At 54.4% G+C, this 19,512-nt stretch overlaps 1 protein-coding gene across 24 annotated transcripts in view; it reads right to left on the bottom strand.

The window, feature by feature from the left end:
- Nucleotides 1–1,271: 1,271 nt before the first annotated feature.
- Nucleotides 1,272–19,512, bottom strand: part of Srcin1 (SRC kinase signaling inhibitor 1) — a 66,880-nt gene continuing 48,639 nt past the window's right edge. For 14 of the 24 annotated variants that reach the window (XM_026789833.1, XM_026789836.1, XM_026789834.1 and 11 more), the window contains 8 exons: nt 18,213–18,343; nt 17,953–18,100; nt 17,448–17,694; nt 16,788–17,022; nt 14,927–15,081; nt 14,524–14,676; nt 13,766–13,888; nt 10,238–11,590 (listed from right to left, as the gene is read on the bottom strand). In XM_026789833.1, coding sequence (XP_026645634.1) covers nt 10,589–11,590; nt 13,766–13,888; nt 14,524–14,676; nt 14,927–15,081; nt 16,788–17,022; nt 17,448–17,694; nt 17,953–18,100; nt 18,213–18,343 — 2,194 coding nt within the window. In that variant the 3' untranslated portion in view covers nt 10,238–10,588. The other 10 variants (XM_013354173.2, XM_013354176.2, XM_013354178.2 and 7 more) reach the window with 8 other exon arrangements.

Raw genomic sequence — 19,512 nt, 5'->3', positions numbered from 1 at the left:
ATGCCTGTGTGCTGGCTGGCTCTCCTGCCAGAGGCTTAGCTTTTAGTCCTGGGAGCACCTAGGCACAGCAGCCAGGGCTATTGGGAAGTCATTTGGGGTGAGGGAGTGCCCGGCACAATCTCTGACAAGCAGGTGATGGCTCTATTTGCTCTCCATTTTAAATTGCCAGTGGAAGGAGGGGGGATGGGGGGAGGTTGTTTGGCCTCTTGTTTTCCAGGAATGTAAAGGGGAATCACAATGGGACCTGCTGACATCCTAAGACAGGGACAGCCTCTAACATAGAATGAGGGCTGGCTGTGTTGGCATCTGAGGTCTTCTGGGGGCACCGGCAAGAGGTGACTCATGAAGCAGTGTTTCCCTAAACAGTGAGCGGTTTCTCAATTCTGGCCTGTTAGTGGGCCTTAGAGGAGAATGACGCTAATGGCTCCCAAAGCGGCTGCAGGTTTGTAGCCTCAGGACCCTGCCACCTCATGGGATGGAGGTAACTGGGCTGATAGAAAAGATCTGGTAAATCTGGGCCTTGGCAAGCAGAATATGGGGACACCTCTAAGACAGAACATGCAGGAACCGTGGCAAGACCTTCGGATTCTAATACCTGAAAACCCTGAGCAGGGCATTTTGCCCATTCTCTGAGCACTGTGGGTAGCAGGTACATTGCATTCCGTCCCGGGTGTTTCAGGTGTGGGTTCCTGTTAGTGCCAGAGTCTGTCCACCTCCAAGCACTGCTGTTGGGGCTAGTGGGGCAGAATTCAAATTGTGAGTTTACAGATCGCGAGTTCTGGACTTGGGAAGGATGCCCGGTATTTCTGTGTTGGCTCTGCCACTGACAGGTGCTGTCACTTCACTGGTGGCCGTGAGGACTAGATGGGGCCTCTCCTGTGTCAGCAGGTGAGTGGGGTTAGCAGGGTGTGATGTCTCCCAGCACACAGGAGGCAAGAAATAGAATTCTCTGAGTTCAAGGTTATCCTGGTCTGCAGAACCAGTTCCAGGACAGTTAGGACTACATAGAGAAATCCTACCTTGAAAGTCCAAATAAACAAATAAAGAACTAGTGGGTTTCCTCTTCCGTATCCCAGGGGTATCAGGAATCATGTGTCCTAGGTAGTGCCAGCCCTATGACTCCTGTCCTGTCCATCCTTTCTCTGTGCCATGGCTGATGCGGGGCATGCTGGTTTCAGGGGTCCCCACCCCTCTGCTAGTCACCCCAATTCTTTCCAGGCCCCTGAAGATGAAGAAGAGAAATAACGAGGCAGAAGCCCAGAGGAAGAAGATCCAGGAGAGAAAAAAAGAAACAAGTTTTATTAAAGCCCCAACTCTCGGCTAGAAAAACCAGAAGGGAAGGGAAGAAAGCAGGGAGGCAGGGGAGAAAGAAGGACATTAAAAAAGAGACAGAAAACACAGCAACCCTTTCCATTTAGAAATTGCCAAGTTACACTGACAGGTCACGGAATGTCCACAGAAGCCATCACTGCTACACCGACACAGGCCCTACGGGGTGGATGGGGTGGGTGTGGAGCCAGGCAGGCCTTGGGGATCCCACTTGGGATCCCACTAAAGCCTTGGCCCTGAGGATCCTGGGGAAACAGTATATTGTGGAAGGGGCCAGAGAGAACCCCCCATGCGGGTAACACAGCACAGTGGGAAGGGGTGAGGGAACCGGGTACAGGGTCCCCCAATGTGGCAGTAATACAGCACAGCGGGCAGGGGTGAGGGGACCGGGTACAGGGTCCCCCAATGTGGCAGTTTCTCTTGTCAAGCACACACTGATGGACAGAGCGGCGAGGCGCATGCAGCTGAGGGGGGCATTGACGTGCTGTGGGCTTTGAGAAAGTGCGGGGAGGGAGGCCTCAGGAGGGGAGCCGGGCGAGTGGTGCAGGATGATGGAGCACACATGTGCACACGCACACTGACACACACAGAGGCCCTCTCACACGCCTGCCTGCACCGGAACACGGTCACACCCACAGCTCATGTTATCTCTGTCCATCCATATACAGTCCTCACGTGAATAGCCAGGCATGTCCGTCACACATTACGCCTTCCTCCCAAGGTTCCTGTCACACAGTCATGCTGATGCCCAGGCAGGTTGTGCTCACATACATGTACACAGCTTCACACATACAATATAAGATTTTGCCTATGTACACACAATCCACGCATGTGCACAGGCAGAAGTTATTTAGGCTCGTGCCAATGTGCACACACACAGGCCGCACACAATCCCATACAAATGCCTCCCAGCACACACATGCGCGGGAACCAAAGCGAAGAACTATGTAAATCCCGCGGGCCCTGCCTGAGAGCCCGGGCAGCCCTGTATGGATGGTCACTTGTCCCAGCTCCCCCTCCCTCCACAAAGGACACTCAACTCAGGACAATGACGGAGGGGTGCACACTCAGGTCACAGGGCTGAGGGGGTATGGGGGCAAGCAAAGAGCAGCAAGCAAAGAGAAATGGAGTGGAGGGGCCCCTTCCCCTCCCCTCCCAAACCAGGGGTCTCTGTACAGCCAAATCAAACCAAACCGCTTCACCGACTACAGAAGCCAGGCCACAGGCCTGTCCCCAGCTCCCTCCCCTGCCAGACAGCAGCCAGGGAGAGTGCTCTGTGGTTTTCTTTTTTTTTCTTTTTTAAATATTTATATATATTTATATTACGTATATTATATATATATATATAATATGTAAATATATTTTTAAAACAATATAAAATGTTAAGACACTTCACTTAAATGTAAAGAGTTGCTTGCAATTAAAAGTAATTGCATCATTGTGAGGTCCCTTTTTTTCCCCCCTATTTTCTAGGGTTTTTTTGTTTGTTTTCTTTTTTGTTTTTTTTTTTGTGTGTGTGTTTTTTGTTTTTTTTTTAATTTATTTTTGTCTTTTTTTTCTGGGAGGGATTTTTTTTTTCTTCTTCTTTTGTTATTTTTCAAAAAGGCTTGCTTGCCTTGGTACAAAAATGGTCAAAGCTAGAAAACAAGGTGAACCAACAAAACAAAAGCAGAAATTAAAAAAGAAGAAAAGAAACAGAACCCAGTTTTCCCTCCCTCCCCAAACTCAACAGCTGCCACTGGCCTCCCCTGCCAGGCTCCAGGGTCTTGGGGCTCCATCCCTTCAACAGTTCCTTCCTGTGCTTAACCAGGTGATGAGTCTCAAGACCACACCTCTGTGCTTACTCTATGTTGTGCTCCAAAGCGAGCCCCCTCCAGCCTTCTTTCTTGCTCTGGCCCTTCTGTGCCTGCTGGGGACCAGGCCAGGATCAACCAGCCTCTCCCTTTGCCTCCAGGGCCCACCCAAAAGCCAGTCTGCCCTACAAGGTATCCATGGACTGGAATACTAGCTGGTGGCTCTGCCTTGGGGACCCTCAAACACCTCACAGTGGTCACCAGATCCCCATAGGCAAATCACATCTCACCCCTTCCCTGAAAACCCTCAAATCATAAAGGCTGGCTGAAGGTCATGTTGCCCCCAGCTAAGGGTCAACTTTACTGCACCCACCCCCCCTTCTCCCTGTTTCCCTCACAACCAGACCCTACCCACCCTCCAAACATGTCTAGGCCCTTCCACCTTGCCCACCCCCCCACCCATAAAATAAGTTAATGGCATTTAAAGTGCTAAATTAGGAAACTAAAAGTTACCAAGTGCCCTGCTCAGGGTTGCCCTCTCCCAAGGCAGAGCCCCAGGGGCAGAGTGAACGCAGGAGCAACCAACCAGAACGGGGGGAGGCACCCACCAGAACAGGGGGCTCCCACCAGAACGGGGGGGGGGCGCCTCTGTCCTTAACTAGCACCAGCCAGACACTGAGTAACAGTGAGCCAGCTCTTCCCCTTGCACCAAGTGTCCCCCTCCCCAGCCTTGGCCTCTTCTCTGGCAATCCCATCCAGCAGGCCTGCCTACAGGCCCACCCTGGTTCAAGAGGAAGCCGCAGGCCAGCAGCAGAGGCGTGTTTCTTCGAAGGCTGGACAGGCAGTGGGGCATCTCCCAGGCCAGGGTCTGTCTCCCTGGTCCGTCGTCCAGTCTGATGCTGGGTCTGTCCATGTCCATTAGTTCCTCCAGGAAGGAACCCAGTAACGAACGGGAGGGGGGGTCTCCACTGCAACAAGTCTCCGTGGCTCAGAGTTGGTTCCAAGTGTTCTTGGGAAGTTAGGGGAGGTGGGGACGTTGGATGGACTTGGGAGGAAGAGGGTGAAAGAGCAGAGGGAGAGAAGATGACAGGAAGTAGGCCGAGGAGGCCCCCCTCCCCGTTAGGGAACAGGAAGTCAAGGAAAATCGGTGTGTTTGGTTTTTAGTTTTCTCTTTTGCTCTTTAAAAAGAAAAAAAGAAAAGAAAAAAAAGAAAAAAGATCATTAAAAGAGAATCACTTAAAAAAACCAAAAACACCAAGAGGGGATGAGAGAGAGCTGAGGGCCATGACCCCAAAACCCTTCAGGGGTGAGAGTTGGGAGGGTGGAGTGGGCATGAAAGGAAGTGGGGGACAATGGCAGGAGGGAGGGAGGGAGGGAGGGGCAGGCCAGGTGGTGGTGTGAGGGCTTCTAGAAGGAGATGGAAGAATTCCTTGCCCCAAAGGAAGTCAATACGGGGATGGAGGTTCTGGAACCAGAGGGCTTTTCTGAGACTGGGCTCGAGGTCTCATTCGACCCGCTCATTTCTTTAGATGGTTTAGTGGCCTGGAACAAAAACAGGGGTCAGGGATCAGAGAGAGCGAAGGAGAGCCTCCATGCTGGCTCCTGGCTGAAGTGTTGAAAAATGGAAAAATCCCACAAGTCCAGGAGAAAATGAACTGCGAAAGTGAAAAACGAGAGGGGACATCTGGAGAGTGGTCCTCTGAACTGGGGGACAGGGTGGGGAAGTGTCTGGGGGGCAGAAAGAAGGGTGAGGGAGGCATGGGGTTGGGTCAAAGGCCCAGAAACCAGAGTAGGGGTGGCTTCAGTCCATGGTTACTGAGAGGAAAGACAGAAGACAGAGGAGATGCCAGAGAAACCCAGGCAGAGGGGACGAGGGACGGGAGGGTGGGGAAGGGAGGGAAAAGAAGTAAAAGGTTAGCAGCGACAGGGGTGCATCTGAAGCCAGCAGATGGGGGTCAGTAGCTCAGCCCAGCTCAGGTGCCACCTCTGGCCTGGGTGGGAGGCCCCTGGTGTAAGCAGGGGTGAGCTAGCCCCACCTGGAAACTCCAAGGAGGCATACTCCCCCTCCCCTGCCAGCCCAGAATCCCCACTGTAGCCCTCCCTGTCCGCGGGCCCCAGCTCTGAGTGGTCCTAACAGCAGCTGGAGACCAGGCTACGCTCCCATGATCACTCTCCCAGTCGGAAGGCCTTGCCTGCACGGGTGCACGCGCACACACACACCCTCCTTGCTTCTGTATTGACCTTGTCATGGTCTCTCAAGCAGGGTTTAAGAGCCACCTGCATCATCTCCAAAGGACAATCCATGGCATGTGTCGCAAATGCAGATTCCTAGGGCCCTTTCCTTCCAGAATCATATCCACTTTGGGGTGGGAATGTGCATTTTGAGCTGAGTGAGGGTATCACAGACCGGACTGCTGGAACCCTGTGACTGAATCCAATGACTCACCTGGAATTTAGCTACCAGGCCTTGAAAAAAAAAAAAAAAAAAGCCAGGTGCTAGTAGCTGTACACGCCTTTAATCCCAGAACTCAGGAGGCAGAGCAGGCAGATCTCTGTAAATTTGAGCTAGCCTGGGCTGCAGAGCTAGTTCCAGGACAGCCAAGGCTACGCAAAGAAACCAAGTCTCAAGGGGAAAAAAAAAAAAAGGAAAAAAAAAACAACAAAACAAGGCTAAGGTGAGAACTTAGCAAATTCCAACCCAGTCTGGGCTACATAGTGAGACCATCACAACAAACCAAACCAGCCACAAAAGCCACTATAAAGAAAGAATGAAGAGGATCGTGTGGCACACTCCAGTGACCTGCCTGAGGCTCTGGAGATCAACGCTGGGCCTGTCCTCCCCTAAAGACCTCTGGAGCCACCCAGCTGCTAGGAAGGCTCTCCCAAGTACCCTGGGGTGGAATGCTACCATCTTCAGTAAGCCCTGCCTATGCAGAGGAAGGCAGGAGGTCGCCACATTGCTGGCAACTGTGTTCTCCTCGGCAGGCATACAAGTGGCTCACCAGTGACTCATACAGGCTTTACCAAAGTGTCAGCTGGTAGCCAAGGCTTCCCTTCCCTTTTGGGAGAATCAAAGCAAGCTGTGGATTCAGCAGTGGATCCTCTACTGTGGCCCTCACCATCAGGCAGGGTCCTACCCCACGGCATTCTTTGTCCATTGCTGCAGGCCAGGTGTGACCGTAGGCCCTCCTGGGCCTTGGAACAAACTCAAAACAGGCACCTAAGGGCTCTCTGCCAATTGCCTCGGGCTGGATTCTGCCCCGCCCCCGCTTCTGCCTTTCTGTCACCCACTTAAAGTTATAACTCGGAGCTGGAGAGGCAGCTCAGTGGCTAAGAGTACTTCTGTTCCTGCGGAGGACCTGAGGGCAGGGAACTCAGCGCCCCCTGTAACTCTAGCCTGAGGGGTTCTAACGCCCTTTTCTGGCATCTATGGGTTTCTGCACACAAGTGGCTCCCATGTACGTACCAACTGACTCAGGCTCACACACGTGCACATAATAAAAAATTAAGCCAGGTGGCTGTGGTGCACACCTTTAATCCCAACACTTGGGAAGCAGAGGCTCTCTAGACCAGGCTGGCCTCGAACTCACAGCAATCCACCTGTCTCTGCCTCCCGAGGGCTGGGGTTAAAGGTGTGCGCCACCACTGCCGGGCTGCATTCACACATTTATGGGGATGTCTCCCCAGGACCTCCTCATGGAGACCATCTGGGATTTCACGTTTGGTGGAGTTCTCAAGAGCCAGCTTCCATCTGGGGATACACTGGCTAAACTCCATCCGAGATCCACCAAAGCAAAGGGAACATGTTGCTTGGCAACTCTATGCTGCTCGGAGTCACCCTGTCTCTGAGGGTTTCCGTCACATCCATGGCACCTGCCAATGGTCTCCTGTGAGCTGGGTTTATTTTTAAGATTTATTATTTCTATTTTACGTGTATGTATGTTTTGCCTGCATGTATGGTTGTGTACCATATCCGTTCCTGGTGCCCATGGAGTTCAGCAGAGGGCACCAGATCCCCTGCAACTGGAGCTACAGATTGTCATAAACCACTATGTGGGCACTGGGAATTGAACCTGGGTCCTCAGAGAGAGTAGCGATTGCTCCTAACCACTGAGTCATCTCTCCAGCCCCTCCCTACACCCACGGGTCTTGATTTTGTTAAAAGAAGCAGAACCTCTGTGAGGAGACAGAAGCCTAAGAGAGATTCAGCTTTCCTCTGAGAGAAGGACACTTCTGGACCTGGGGTCCATGACAGCACCCTTCCCTGCTAGACCACACTGCACCAGATTCTCAGGCTACTCTAGGACACCTGTCCCTCCAGGCTCGGATTCAGAGTCCCCTACGGGGCTGGATCAAGCTGGAGCCGCACGTCCTGCTGGCCTCCTTAGCCAGGTCATTCTGGTGCTGCCCAGGGACTAAAGGAGCTGCCTCCTCTCTCCCCCTAGGGTGCTCACAGCTCCGGTTAGTATTAGTCCCTGGTCTCTGTTCCCTCAGCTCTCTGGTGGTGCCTTCATGTGAGCCACTAAAAGAGACAGAATAAGTGGCTGGCCTACAGGAAGTGTCCACGGCTTCACATCTATTCCAAGCCCTGGATTCCTCAGCTCTGGGAATCCAGTTCCCACCCCACCCATTTTAGGTCCTATGCACAGCACGCAAGGGCTCTTCCGGCCACCTCGGTGCCTCTGTCACGCCTGTTGCCATGCATGGCCCTCTCGAAATTTCCCCTCTGCCTCGGTGTCCCTGGTCCCCACCACGCCGATTCTCTTCATCTCATCAACATGGGAGCTCTGAGGTCAGGCTTAGTGCCACAGGCCTGTCATCCCATCTACTCAGGATGCTGAGGCAGAATCCACAGCTCAGGGTCTGCCTGGGATACTGAGTGAGACCTTGTCTTAGTGATCCAGGCGGCCGGAGCATGTGCGCAGCATGCTGGAGCAGAGCCTATTGGAGGACCAGCCGTGAGGACAGGGCAGCAGTGAAGGGATTCAGTCTGGGTTTGAGGACACAGACTTTAAACAGCATTGTGTGTAAGCTATCATCAAATACGCACTCTAGAAAGTCCTCACAGGTCTTAAAGAACCAATGAGAGGAGACAGTCGCAGACGACCTTAGAAGATGATGAATTAGGCAGAGACATGGTTTGGTTTGGTTTTCTAATTTTTCTTTTCCTACAGTACTGGGGGCTCAAACCTGGGGTCTCCCCGCCAGTAGGCGGGCAATCCTCTGCTAAGCCAAACCTCCCATATCTGCTTCTTTACTGCTGCCTTTATTTAAAAATCTTCCTAAGGAACATCTATTGCTTTGCCAGAAAGCAATGTTTTGAAAGGGCAGACCCAGGCACAACATGAGTGACAGGGACAGCTGGCAAAAGGGCGGCAGGGTGGGACAGAGGCCCATGCTTGGGTGGGGAGGGGCAGGAAGGGACCAGTGGTGTCCAGCAGCTGTGGGGTTTGGGAGCTGGGCGGTGACTCTGAGGGACAACTGGAGAAGACACGGGTTGGAGAGATGTGGCACTGGACAGTGGAGGAGCTGGAGACACAGACGGAGAAGGGGTGGAGGGGAGGCGTCCACCGCAGTAGCCCAGGCAGGCAAAGTAAAGCAGGGACAGAAAGGAACCAGGGATAGGACAGTGACCTGGCTGTGACATCTGTCACCTCATTGACCGTAGGGGCTGATTTAGCTGATCTGTCTGGCTAGGTGGGTGTCCCTCCTTCCTCACAGCTCCATATTTCTCCCTCCCAAGCCTGCATGGTTGGCCCAAGAGGACAACCTTCTCCAGTAGCTTTTCCTCCATAGAAGAGCATCCTTGGGCCAAGGGCATACAAGCAGATGTACTCTGCAGCTCAAACCTTCCAACAAGCTTTCAAGGTTCACAAAGGAACCAGGGAGGGCTGATGGGAGAGCTGGGTGGCAAATACCAACCCAGGTAGAGGCTACAGCGGCACAGATATGGGGGATGTCTACACAGCCACATAACCTGGGGTAGTGAGAGAGAGAAAGCCTGCGTGGCCCTTGGCGGCCTTGCCCCACCCTATGGAGAGGTCTAGGGAAGCCTGTCTTCCTAGGAGGCAGCAGGTAGATAGATAAGGGCTTGTGTACCAGGGTTATCTGGGGCTATGGTGGGTGGGCTTTAAGGTAGCTAGGCCAGTCTTGGTTCTAACGCTATTTGCTGTGCAGGTCTTTCTTCTGCTATAGGCTGAACCTCACAGCCAGCCTTGGCCATCCCTAACCTTCTACTTCTGAGCCTAGGGTCTCCATCTGCACAGAATGAGGCCCTCCTGCGGCCTCACACTGGCCTGGCACACAAGAAGCATGCAGGAGAGATTCTAAACTGAGCACGTGCCCCGAAGGGCTCTCTAGAGCTATATCCAGGGCCTCCTCCTCTTTCCGACCAGGCGGACCACACAAGCAGGCTCCAGGGTCACAAGCACCAAGGGCAAAGTCTGTCAACTCCAAACCTACAAAGGGAACCCCAAGGGGTTGTTGCACCTGCAGGATTCCTACCACACCTCATCTGCCCTTCCAAAGGTCAGCTGAGCCCACCAACCTGTGACTCAAACGCGGGTGCAAAAGCAGCTTCCTTCTGAGCTGAGGGCAGAATGAAAGGTGCTGAGCAGGAGAGAGCCATGCACAGGGGCAAAGACGGGCAGGAGGGTAAGATGGCTGCCATACGGGCTGGCTTTAGAAGTGACCCAGCCACTGAGGAAGGGAGTGAAATCTGTACAGGGCAGGCACTGCACAGGCAGGGAGCGAGGCTCCTCTGTCCTTGGGCAGGAAACAGGCTGTGAACTCAGAGACTCACGTCTATACCAGATCCAAAGTACCGGGGCTGCAAGGAGGAACAAGATGGAGGGCATCGACAGGGAGGGACCCACAGTAACTGAAACCATCACTGCAACAGGAGCACATAGCAGAGGCTTGGTGCCCCAGGGGCCTGGGTGTCCCGGATCCCACCCTCACCTGCTGCTGGGCCTGGATCCTCATGTACTCCGCCCTTTGCTTGCTGTGCTTGCCTTTGTCGGGGCTGCCTGCTGGGCCCTGGGTTGCCTTCAGCCGAGAGGCTCCTGGAGTCACAACCTTCATGGGTGGCACGGTGCCACCACCACTCTGTGGAAAGAGAGAGAGGGCTGAGGTGGGACCGTTCTGCATGGAACCCTAAGCACTGGGTGAAGGCTCTGGGGTTAGGACCTCCTCAGGGAGGCCCTTGGATGCCTGGAGACCCCTCGCTGACTCCCCATAAGCACCCAAGACTTAAGTCCCTCTGAGCCCAGGTTCAAGGCCTCCCTGGAGGAGATGATCAGGCTAGTCAGAGCTCATATGTGACTTTCCTGAGTGTCCCAGAGGAAGCCACTTTTACAGGGAGGGCCCCAGCACCACTCAACTCCCAGCCAACACCTTCCTGGTCCCAGGAGACAGTTGGAATTGGGGGTCTCTAATAAGAGAGCATCCCCAGGTCCGCACCACCCCTAGAGCAGAAGGCAAGAGGTGAGTTTCACCCCATAGATGGGCACATCTGGCCCCATGACCCTCCCCCATATAACAGCCCTTCCCAGAGAGACTCTGGGGACCCAGAGGCGCACGATCAGTGAAGTGACAGCGACAGAAAGAGTCAGAGACAGGAGGGGGAGAAAGGGGTGGAGAAGAGGAGAAAGCTTTATTCCCTGGTTCACAGAGAGCAGGCAGGGCCAGAGCCCTCCTGATTCATGCCCAAACAGCAGAGCTGAGTCCTGGGTGAGCCGGCTTCCCGGCCGCCCCTGGCTCTGCCCATAGGCCCTGGCCTGGAAACAGGGCTCCCAGAGGGAGGTAGGCTGAAACAAAGACAGTGGGGGTGATGGAGGCGGGCAGAGCTTCTGTGGCCCCACTCTCTCCACTCTGCAGGCCCAGAGACTGGAGCAGGAAGGCAGCAGGAAAGAAGGGGAGGCAGCCACCTGAGGGGATGAGGGTGGGGACTGGGGGATGCTTGGACACGTCATAGTGGTGTTGGCGCCCATCTCGCTCAGGGTGGCTTCTAGCTCCTGGAGCGTCTCCTCCAGACTGTCCATAAGCAGTGGGGTAGCATCCTGTACTGGGTGGCCTGAGCCGACGGCCTGTTGTCCTCTACTGCAAGCTTGACTGTCACGTTCAGAGTTTTGAGGGGTCTCCTCTGAGTGGGTCTCAGCAGGCTGAGTCTCATCTAGCGATGGTCCCCAAGGACAGAGAACTCCGGCTTCTGCATTGTCTGGGCTCCGTAGAATTGTCGGTTCCTTTCTGGACAGTGAGCTGCTCCAGAGTACCTCAGCAGCTAGTCCCAGCAAGGCCTGTGGGCCATGGCAAGCCCTTCTGCTGCCGGCCAAGGTCCGGGGTCTTGGTGTGGGGACTGTCCTGGGGCCCAGTTCCTCTAAGCTGCTCTCTGGCAGAGAGGGAGAGCCAGAAGTGCATTCTGTCAAGATGATCTGAGGGATACAGAGAACCCTGGGACCTGAGGCAGCCTGGGGGGGACAGAAGACGAGAAGGATTGTGATCCCTGCTGGGGTGCGTTCACTTCCTTCCTCTCCCAGATGGGGAAACTGAGTCAGGGAAAGTGCCGATCATGTCACCCAATAAACTGAGCCTTGAGTGCAGGTGTCTTTCCATCCCGCATAGCCCGTGGACTCCCGCTTCCTGGTGTCAATGCCAGCTGCAGAAGCATGGGGGTGTGTGCCTTCCCATCACCCCGGTAAACTTGGGAGCAAATCTCAGGCTTCGTCCCACACACGATGGGATAGTGACATGGGTGTGCAGCAAATTAAATGAGTCCATGAGGACATCCTACTAGTGCCTGGCATCATTTGAGCAAATACAAGCTACTGGCTAAATTGACCCAAACAACCGAGACCTTCTTCAGCATGAGCAGAGAGTGGACGCTGGCCTCCACCTCAAGGTTCGGGCCATCTTTCTTATCTTGGGCTTTGCACTCACACCCATGAGGCCCATCCCCAGGGGAGGAGCTTGGCCACGGCCAGTTCCTTGGTCTCACACACCGGGCAATGCTTCAGTTAGGCACCTGTTTCTGCGTGAGCTCCTTGGCTATGGTTCTGGACTAGACCCAGGGGCCTGAGGGACCCTGTGAACCTGAGTGAATTCTGCCCTAACTCTAAGTACCAGCCCATGTCAGGCACTATGTCCTATGTCTTCATCTTTCTGTAACCCATGAAATGACTGTCACTCTCCCTGTCCCCGCTTCACAGGTCAGGAGCACTACGACTCACGCCTTGTCCAATCCTCGGCAAGTTAATGGTAGAGCCAGGATTTGAACTCAGACAGCCTAGGTTCAAGTTCAGTGTTCTTTTCACTAAACATGCTGTGAGGAGACCCCTCCTACACCTCCCGAGACAACCCACCCAGCCCTGCCACTGCTTACCTGAAAATAGGGTGCACACAGGGAAGGCAGAGAGGGCCCCCCCTTCATCAGGCTCCTCTGCCTGACGGCGCCTCAGGATGCAGACAGACAGGCAGCCAGGGAAGGGGGCTTGCCTGCTGGGTCCCCTCATGACTGAGTCCCAGAACCAGAAAGGGACAGAGCTGGGTGCTGAGGATAAAACCAGTCAGGAAGTGGTCCTCTCACACTGCTCACTCCCTGAGGACTCAAGCGACAGACTCCAGACAGCACTGTCCACCTTCTGATGCCTGTCTGCAGCCCTGACAGAAAGTCAAAGGCCACCAGGCCTCAAGTCAAGCCCCAATGCTGGTGGCAGCCATCACGAACCCCATTGTGGGCTGGGAAAAACCACACAAGGAAGGGAAGGGTGTGGGCGCAGGAAGTTGAGGACAGAGGTCCTCTTACCCCAACTTGACTGGGCAGAGGGAGACCTCCCCAGGCCTTTCTCCACCCTCCTACTGGAGCACAATCCCTGGGGTGCAGACAGCAGCCCCACCCCCACAATCCCAAGAGGAAATAAGGTGCAGTGGGAAAGCAGCGAGGGCGGAAGTTTAGAAGGAGAACTGGAAGAGAAAACCAGCAGCCAAGGAAGGCCATGGGCTTCTCTCATCCTAAGTCCCCTGACCAAGGCGGCAAGAATGGCCATGGGGCAGGGAGAGGCTCAGGGAAGCCATCCCCCTCTCCGTCCATTCCGTCCTGACCCTCCCGCCCCCTCTCCCACCCCAGTGCAAGGCATAGATTTCAGTGGGAGAAGCACGTGCCTTCCCTGGCATGGGCAGCAGAGCAGGGCATAAGGAAGGGACCAGGCGAGGTATCAGGACAAGGTCAGATCGAGTTGGACTCTAAGTCACTTCCTGAACAAGATCCAAATTCCAATCTTGGTCTCAGGACAACTCACAGGCTTTGGACCCAGCCTTAACTCAGGCTGTAAATGGGAACAAGGCATCTGAGAGCCAGAGAGAATCAGGTCTGCAGAGAGTTCAAGGGTCACACCGGACACCCAGGCTGCAGTATCCCAGGGAGACCCCCCCTGGGAAGCCTCGGGGAGGAACAAGTTGTGCGGTTGCGCGCTGCCCTTGGCGTGTGCGGGAGCGTGAGTCCACGGGCGTGAAGCTGGGGCAGTGGCAGAGAGGCTGGTGTGCATGGCGTGTTAGCGGGTTAGCGTGAGAGGTGCGGAAAAGGAAGCTGTGGAGGAACAGGCAGAGAGAGCCGTGAGAGGTTCAGGGAGGCCTGAGAGGCCTGTTACCTTCCATGGGGAGCTCAGAGCTGAGCCCCCAGGGGACCCCAGGTCCTGGGGGGACAGCAAGGTGGGGATCGGCTGGCGACGGGGCGTAGGGGGAAGGGAAGATACTGAACTTCTTTCAAAGACCTGGGGAGCAGAAGGCAGGGGCAGGTTTGGAAGATGGAACCCCAGTGAGGACCCAGGCGCTGGCTGAGTACCTAGGCACCTATGGAGGGTGGCCCAGGATGCCAAGGGCCCTGGCACCTCACCATGGCCACTAACCCACTGGGCCTCTACTCTCAGGCCTCCACAGGGCCCTGACAGTCAGGAACTCTGGCATGGGGCAAAGATTTCTGAGACCCCTATAAGCGGTGACTTGTAGTAATGCTAGGCCCTTTGGCACGAGGGTCTCCAAGATTCTGTGCCCAGAACACTAAGGCACGAAGGGTTTTGGAGCATGAGCTGTCCTCAAGATTGCTTGGGTAGGGTCTCAGTAAGCTCGGAATATCCAGGTCTGGGACAGAGTGTAGTGGGTCTTTGGGTCCTGGAGGGGGGGGTGGCAGGGAGAGGAATCTGAGAGAGTATAGTGAAAACTCAGACCTACCAGGAGGAACTTTAGACTGTCTCCTTCCATTTCCCAGCGGAGAAGAAATGGAAGCTAAGCAGATTGGGTCCTAGGGCTGGCACTCTCCTGCCTGCCCAGGACCTGCTGCCCAGCCCTGAGGAAGGCTTGGCAAGGTACTGAGCCTGGCTGAGGCCTCGTTCAGTCACGCCTGACCCACCTCCAGCTCAGCGATGATGCGCTCTTCATCGTCTTCATCCTTGATGGCAGAGGCCATGATGGGTGGCGTGGAGGCAGGGCGGGCCACCTCAGACACGGCCCGGCGGAGCTTCACCTGGGGCTTCTGGACCTCCAGCTCCTCGGACTCAGCCTTCTGTAAAGCCCCCACATCTTATCAAGCCTAGGTCCTTCCCTCCCTCCAGCAGCGGCTCACCACAGCCACCACCAACCACCAGTTTCCTGGCAGGAAGACCCACCCTGCCCCTGCCAGAGCTTGCTGTGGGATTAGAACAACACACAGCCCTAGAATCCAAGCTAGATGTCAGGTTGGGTTGTTCTGCTTGACTGCCATCCTCTCAAGCTTCCCCTTAAGGTACCCCTGAACCCCACCAATTGGGGTGTACCTTGATGAAGGCTGAGTCTTTCTTGCTGGTGACCACTACCTCTCCGGTACGTGTGGTGGTCAGGCCATGGGAGGAAGGGAAACTCCGGCGGGGAGGGGGTGGTGGGGGCGACTTGGAGGGCTTCTCTGTGCGGTATCTGGGCACCGTGAGCTCATCTGCAAGCAGTGGGGACCTGGGGTCAGGGACCCGCCACAACAGTATGCACAGTCCCGTTCCTCCAGGAACGACCTAGAGGACAGCTCAGGGGAGAGGAAGGCAGGACCCCTCTCTTTTCCACTTTCCTATGCCTGTCACTGGCTCACCCAGCCCCACCTCCTCCAATGGCACTCAGCTGCTCAGAGTTGTCAGGGAGCCAGGAACACTGTGGCACCTTGGCACTGAGTTGCTGACCCAGCATGGACATCCCGACATCACCAGAGGCCCAAGGCCGCACACTCAAGCCTGGGACTTTTGTGCCACTCTGAGCCACCTCGTGGCCACAGCTGTCCCTCAGCCCTACCAGACTAGACTTCATCCTTTCTCTGAGAAGCTTGGTCCCCGCTCACCATCCCCCTTCCTCCAGCCTGGTTTCCATGGCAACCCACTAAAAGGTCACTCAAACCATAACACCCCTGCCTTTCATTCTCCCAGGGCTCTCCACCAACCCAAATAGTCTGAGTTCTTAGCCCAGCACCTTCCACAAGCTCTCAGCCTTGCTCTGCATTAGGGCCCAGCTCTGGACCCTGCTCCAACCCGGCAGCATCCCCCCTGCACTTGTCATTCTGCTCCCTGAAGGTGCGCTCACCGTGGGGGATGTGCCTGCTCATTCCTAGGACTGGGCAGTTCCAGGCCAGCTCAGGAGCAGCACTTAGCTCACCGTGGGGGATGTGCCTGCTCATTCCTAGGACTGGACAGTTCCAGGTCGGCTCAGGAGCAGCACTTAGCCCCTTTGTGCTAGGGATGCATTAAATGTGGCCCGGGACAGATTACGTAACCATTTGGAGTCTGTCCTCTTTGTAAGGAGGGAATGACTGTGTCTGCCTTCTTCAACTGCTGCACCCAGAAGGCCTCGGGTAGTCAGTGCCCAACAAATGTCACAATCTGTCACACCATTAAATCCTAAGCACAGTCTGCAGAGATGGCTCAGAGGCTAAAAAGGTGCCTGCTGTACAAACCTGGTGACCTGAATTTATCCCATGATCCCACAATGGAAGAAAAACATTAATTCCCACAAGTGGTCCCCTGACATGTATGCACTTCACACACACACACACACACACACACACACACACATACACACACAAATAATAAGATAATTAAAAATCTTTTAAATAAAAAAAAATTCTGAGGCTGGAGAAATGAGTCAGTGATTAAGAGCACTGGCTGCTCTCCAAGACCAGGCTTGATTCCCAGCACCCACGTGATGGCTCAAAGCCATCTGAAACCTCCCATTCTAGGGATCCAACGCTCTCGGGCCTCCTCAGGCACCAGGCACACACGTGATGCCCAGATATACATACAGGCAAAATACCCATACACATAAAAACAGAAAAATAAATTCTGAGCTCCCTGAAGCACCTTTCCCAGTCAGGGTCCTGGAAGAAATGCATGAACCAACGATGACCGTGCCTCTCCTTCAGGTGCCCCCCCCATCCTGCAGGCGTGGGGTGTCAGGGCCCTAGCATACAGGTCAGCACTGCACTGTCCTCAGAGCGGGGAGAAAATTGGATGGACTCCAGCTCACCCTGTCCTTCTGTATCCCGGTCCCCCCAGTGATCGCTAATGGCTAGCACCCCATTCTCTGGCAGCCCAGCTACCATGACTCATTACCAGTGCATCCCCTACATGTCAAGCTCTGAGGATGGGCATTACATCCCCATACCTGAACCTCTTCTCCCACTGGGCTCTGTCCGGGGGGCTGCCTTCTGACCATGGGGCGCCTTGGGGGGCTTGTGGTCTGGGGTGGGGGTGGGTCCTGGGTGGGCTTTGCTGGCACAGTCCAGGTCCGGGATGGCCTTGAGCAGCTCAGCCTGTGTCTCCTCCAGCAGCCGGTTGATGTCCTTGGCACTGTACTGGGTTAGGGCTGCCCGCTTCTCTTCCCAGTCTCTCTCCGCAGCCTTGAAAAAGGAAGCAGAGCTGGTGTCAGGGCTCCTGCCCATGACCCCCTGAGCTCCGCCCATCAGCCCTTCCCCAGGCCACATGAGCTAAGAACAAGAACTTCACGGAGATTTAGCCCCTCCTACTGGGTGTTAAACATTGTCCCTGTAGCTTAGAGAGATCACTTTTAATAAATACATTATTAGGTCTATTTCTGGACATTCTATTCTGTTTCATGGACTACCCAGTCTGTGTTTATACAAGCACCATATTGCTTTAATCATTATCACTTTATAGTATACTTTCTGTTGAGATGGGTAAATGTCACCAATATTATGCTTTTCAGACTCCTAGTCCTCCTCCTGAAGGGCCATGTGTCCTTCAATACCTGCCATTCCAGATGACAGCAAGAATGTGAGCCTAGTTTGTGCCCCGCCCTGGTCACCTCAACAGACACTGCTTTGTCCGCGCTTCTCTTGCCGGGAGCATCCAGGCCTTTGGTGGGGTTACTGCTCTTTGGGGTAAGAGGGGCTCCTTCGGCAGGCCCACTCAGCTCATGGAGATTCAGCGGAGGGCTGGGGGGTGGTATTTCAAAGTCCAAGCCTTTGCTGAAGTCTGTTTCAGCTGCCACTTTCTTGGGAGACTGGTTCAGGAGATTGTTGGGGGGTGGCCACACACCCTCATCCACTTGCCTAGGGTTGGGAGAGTTAGAAGCAGCTAGTGAGAGATGGTAGCCCCTGGAGGGGGACCTGCAGATGTGAGGGGGGCAAGCCTAGGAAGGTATGTGAGGAAAAGCCAGGCATTTGCACGCAGGGGTCACAGGTCAGAGTTGAAGAGATCTAACTGGTACAGAGTGACCTCTGAGGAGTCAGAATAAGGGCCAGGTATTCCCATGAGTTTGGGCCTCGTGTGTAACCAGACGGGAGGTTAAAGACAAAGGAGAGAATGACCTGCGGATCTGGGCCAGCGTGTCAGTGACCCCCCGGCAGCGCTTGAGAAGTCCATCAAGGCGCTGAGGTTCCTCCTTCAGGAACTTCACTGCCTCCACCTCTACACGCAGCACGACACGCATCTTACTCTGCAGGCCTGGGAAATGAGCTGAGAGGGCAGGAGGAGTAAGCTGGCTGGGGAGGAGCACCCAGGAGTTGGCAGACTGCGGGGGAGCACAGCAGGGAAGCCCTCGGGGTCACCTTTGCCAAGGCAGGCTCACCCTTGAGCTCTGTTAGCGTCTCCCCAAGCTGCTTCAGCACCAGCGCCTTCTCTTCCAGTTCAGGACCGGGTACCAGCCGGTGGTTATGGGTCACATCCCTCTGGATCTTCTCCACTGACTTCTCTAGGTCACTGCAGGCACAGAGAGACCCTTCTCAGCCCCTCTGGCCCCAGCCTAGCCCCCTCAAATTGAGCAGCTGGAAAGAAATTGTGCCACCAATCAGATCAAAATTAAAAGCTATAGCCAGGTGTAGTGGCTTACCCCTGCCATCCTAGAACATGGAAAGCTGAGGTGGGAGGACTGTGAAAAGTTTGAGGCCAGCCTGGGCTACATAGCAAGACCTTGATGTAAACAAAACAAAGCATTAAAAAAAAATCACAAAACCAAAGCCCCACTAGGCTACATGCCCAAGTGAAGTCGGCAATGCTAGCTCTCAAAGATGAGACTTTCACAAGGTTCTTTACGAGGTACCGCGGCCTCCGCACAAGCGCTGATCTACAGTAACGTCACCTCTCTCCCTAACTCTTCCACAGAAGCAGTGGAGAAGATGGTGGCCCCAGCAAACCTTACGTAGCCTCCAGGCAGAAGTACCCATCTGAGGACACAGTCATGAGCATCATCTTTTGCCAAATGACCCTGCCCCAGAGCCTTTCACCTCAAGGTCAAAACTGCCTCAGGTTTTTCAATCCGTTCGTCGGAAACATTTACGATCCCACATCTTCCTAAAACGCAAACCAGGAGCTGAGCATAGCGGCACAAACGTGCCATCCTGGCATCTGGGAGGCCTCCCAGCTTTGGCGGCTGGGGACAGGATCACAAGTTTAAGGACAGCCTGGGTTCAATACAAACCAGCCAACCAAAATCCCAACCAAAGCAAACCAAGTCTTACAAGTCTTCACCCTGTGTGTAAGTTCTTATGTTCTTTTTTTAATTTTTATTTATTTATTTATTGGTTTTTCGAGACAGGGTTTCTGTGTGTATAGCCCTGGCTGTCCTGAAACCAGCTCTGTAGAACAAGCTGGCCTCAAGCTCATAAAGATCTGCCTGCCTCTGTCTCCCAAATGCTGGGATTAAAGGTGTGCGCCACCACTGCCCGGTTGTGTTAAGTTTTTAATATGTGGGTGGGAGGGAGGCCAAGGAGATGGCCCAGTGGGTAAGGTGCTAGCTTATGCAGGCATGAGGACCTGAGTTCAAATCCCCAGCACCCACCTAAAAGATGAGCACAAGAATGAACATCTTTTTTTTTTTTTTTTTTTTTTTGGTTTTTCGAGACAGGGTTTCTCTGTGGCTTTGGAGCCTG

This window comes from Microtus ochrogaster, unplaced genomic scaffold, assembly GCF_000317375.1.
Source record: "Microtus ochrogaster isolate Prairie Vole_2 unplaced genomic scaffold, MicOch1.0 UNK31, whole genome shotgun sequence".
In the NCBI taxonomy this organism is placed as follows: domain Eukaryota; kingdom Metazoa; phylum Chordata; class Mammalia; order Rodentia; family Cricetidae; genus Microtus; species Microtus ochrogaster.
This window is presented reverse-complemented; position numbering and strand designations above follow the sequence as displayed.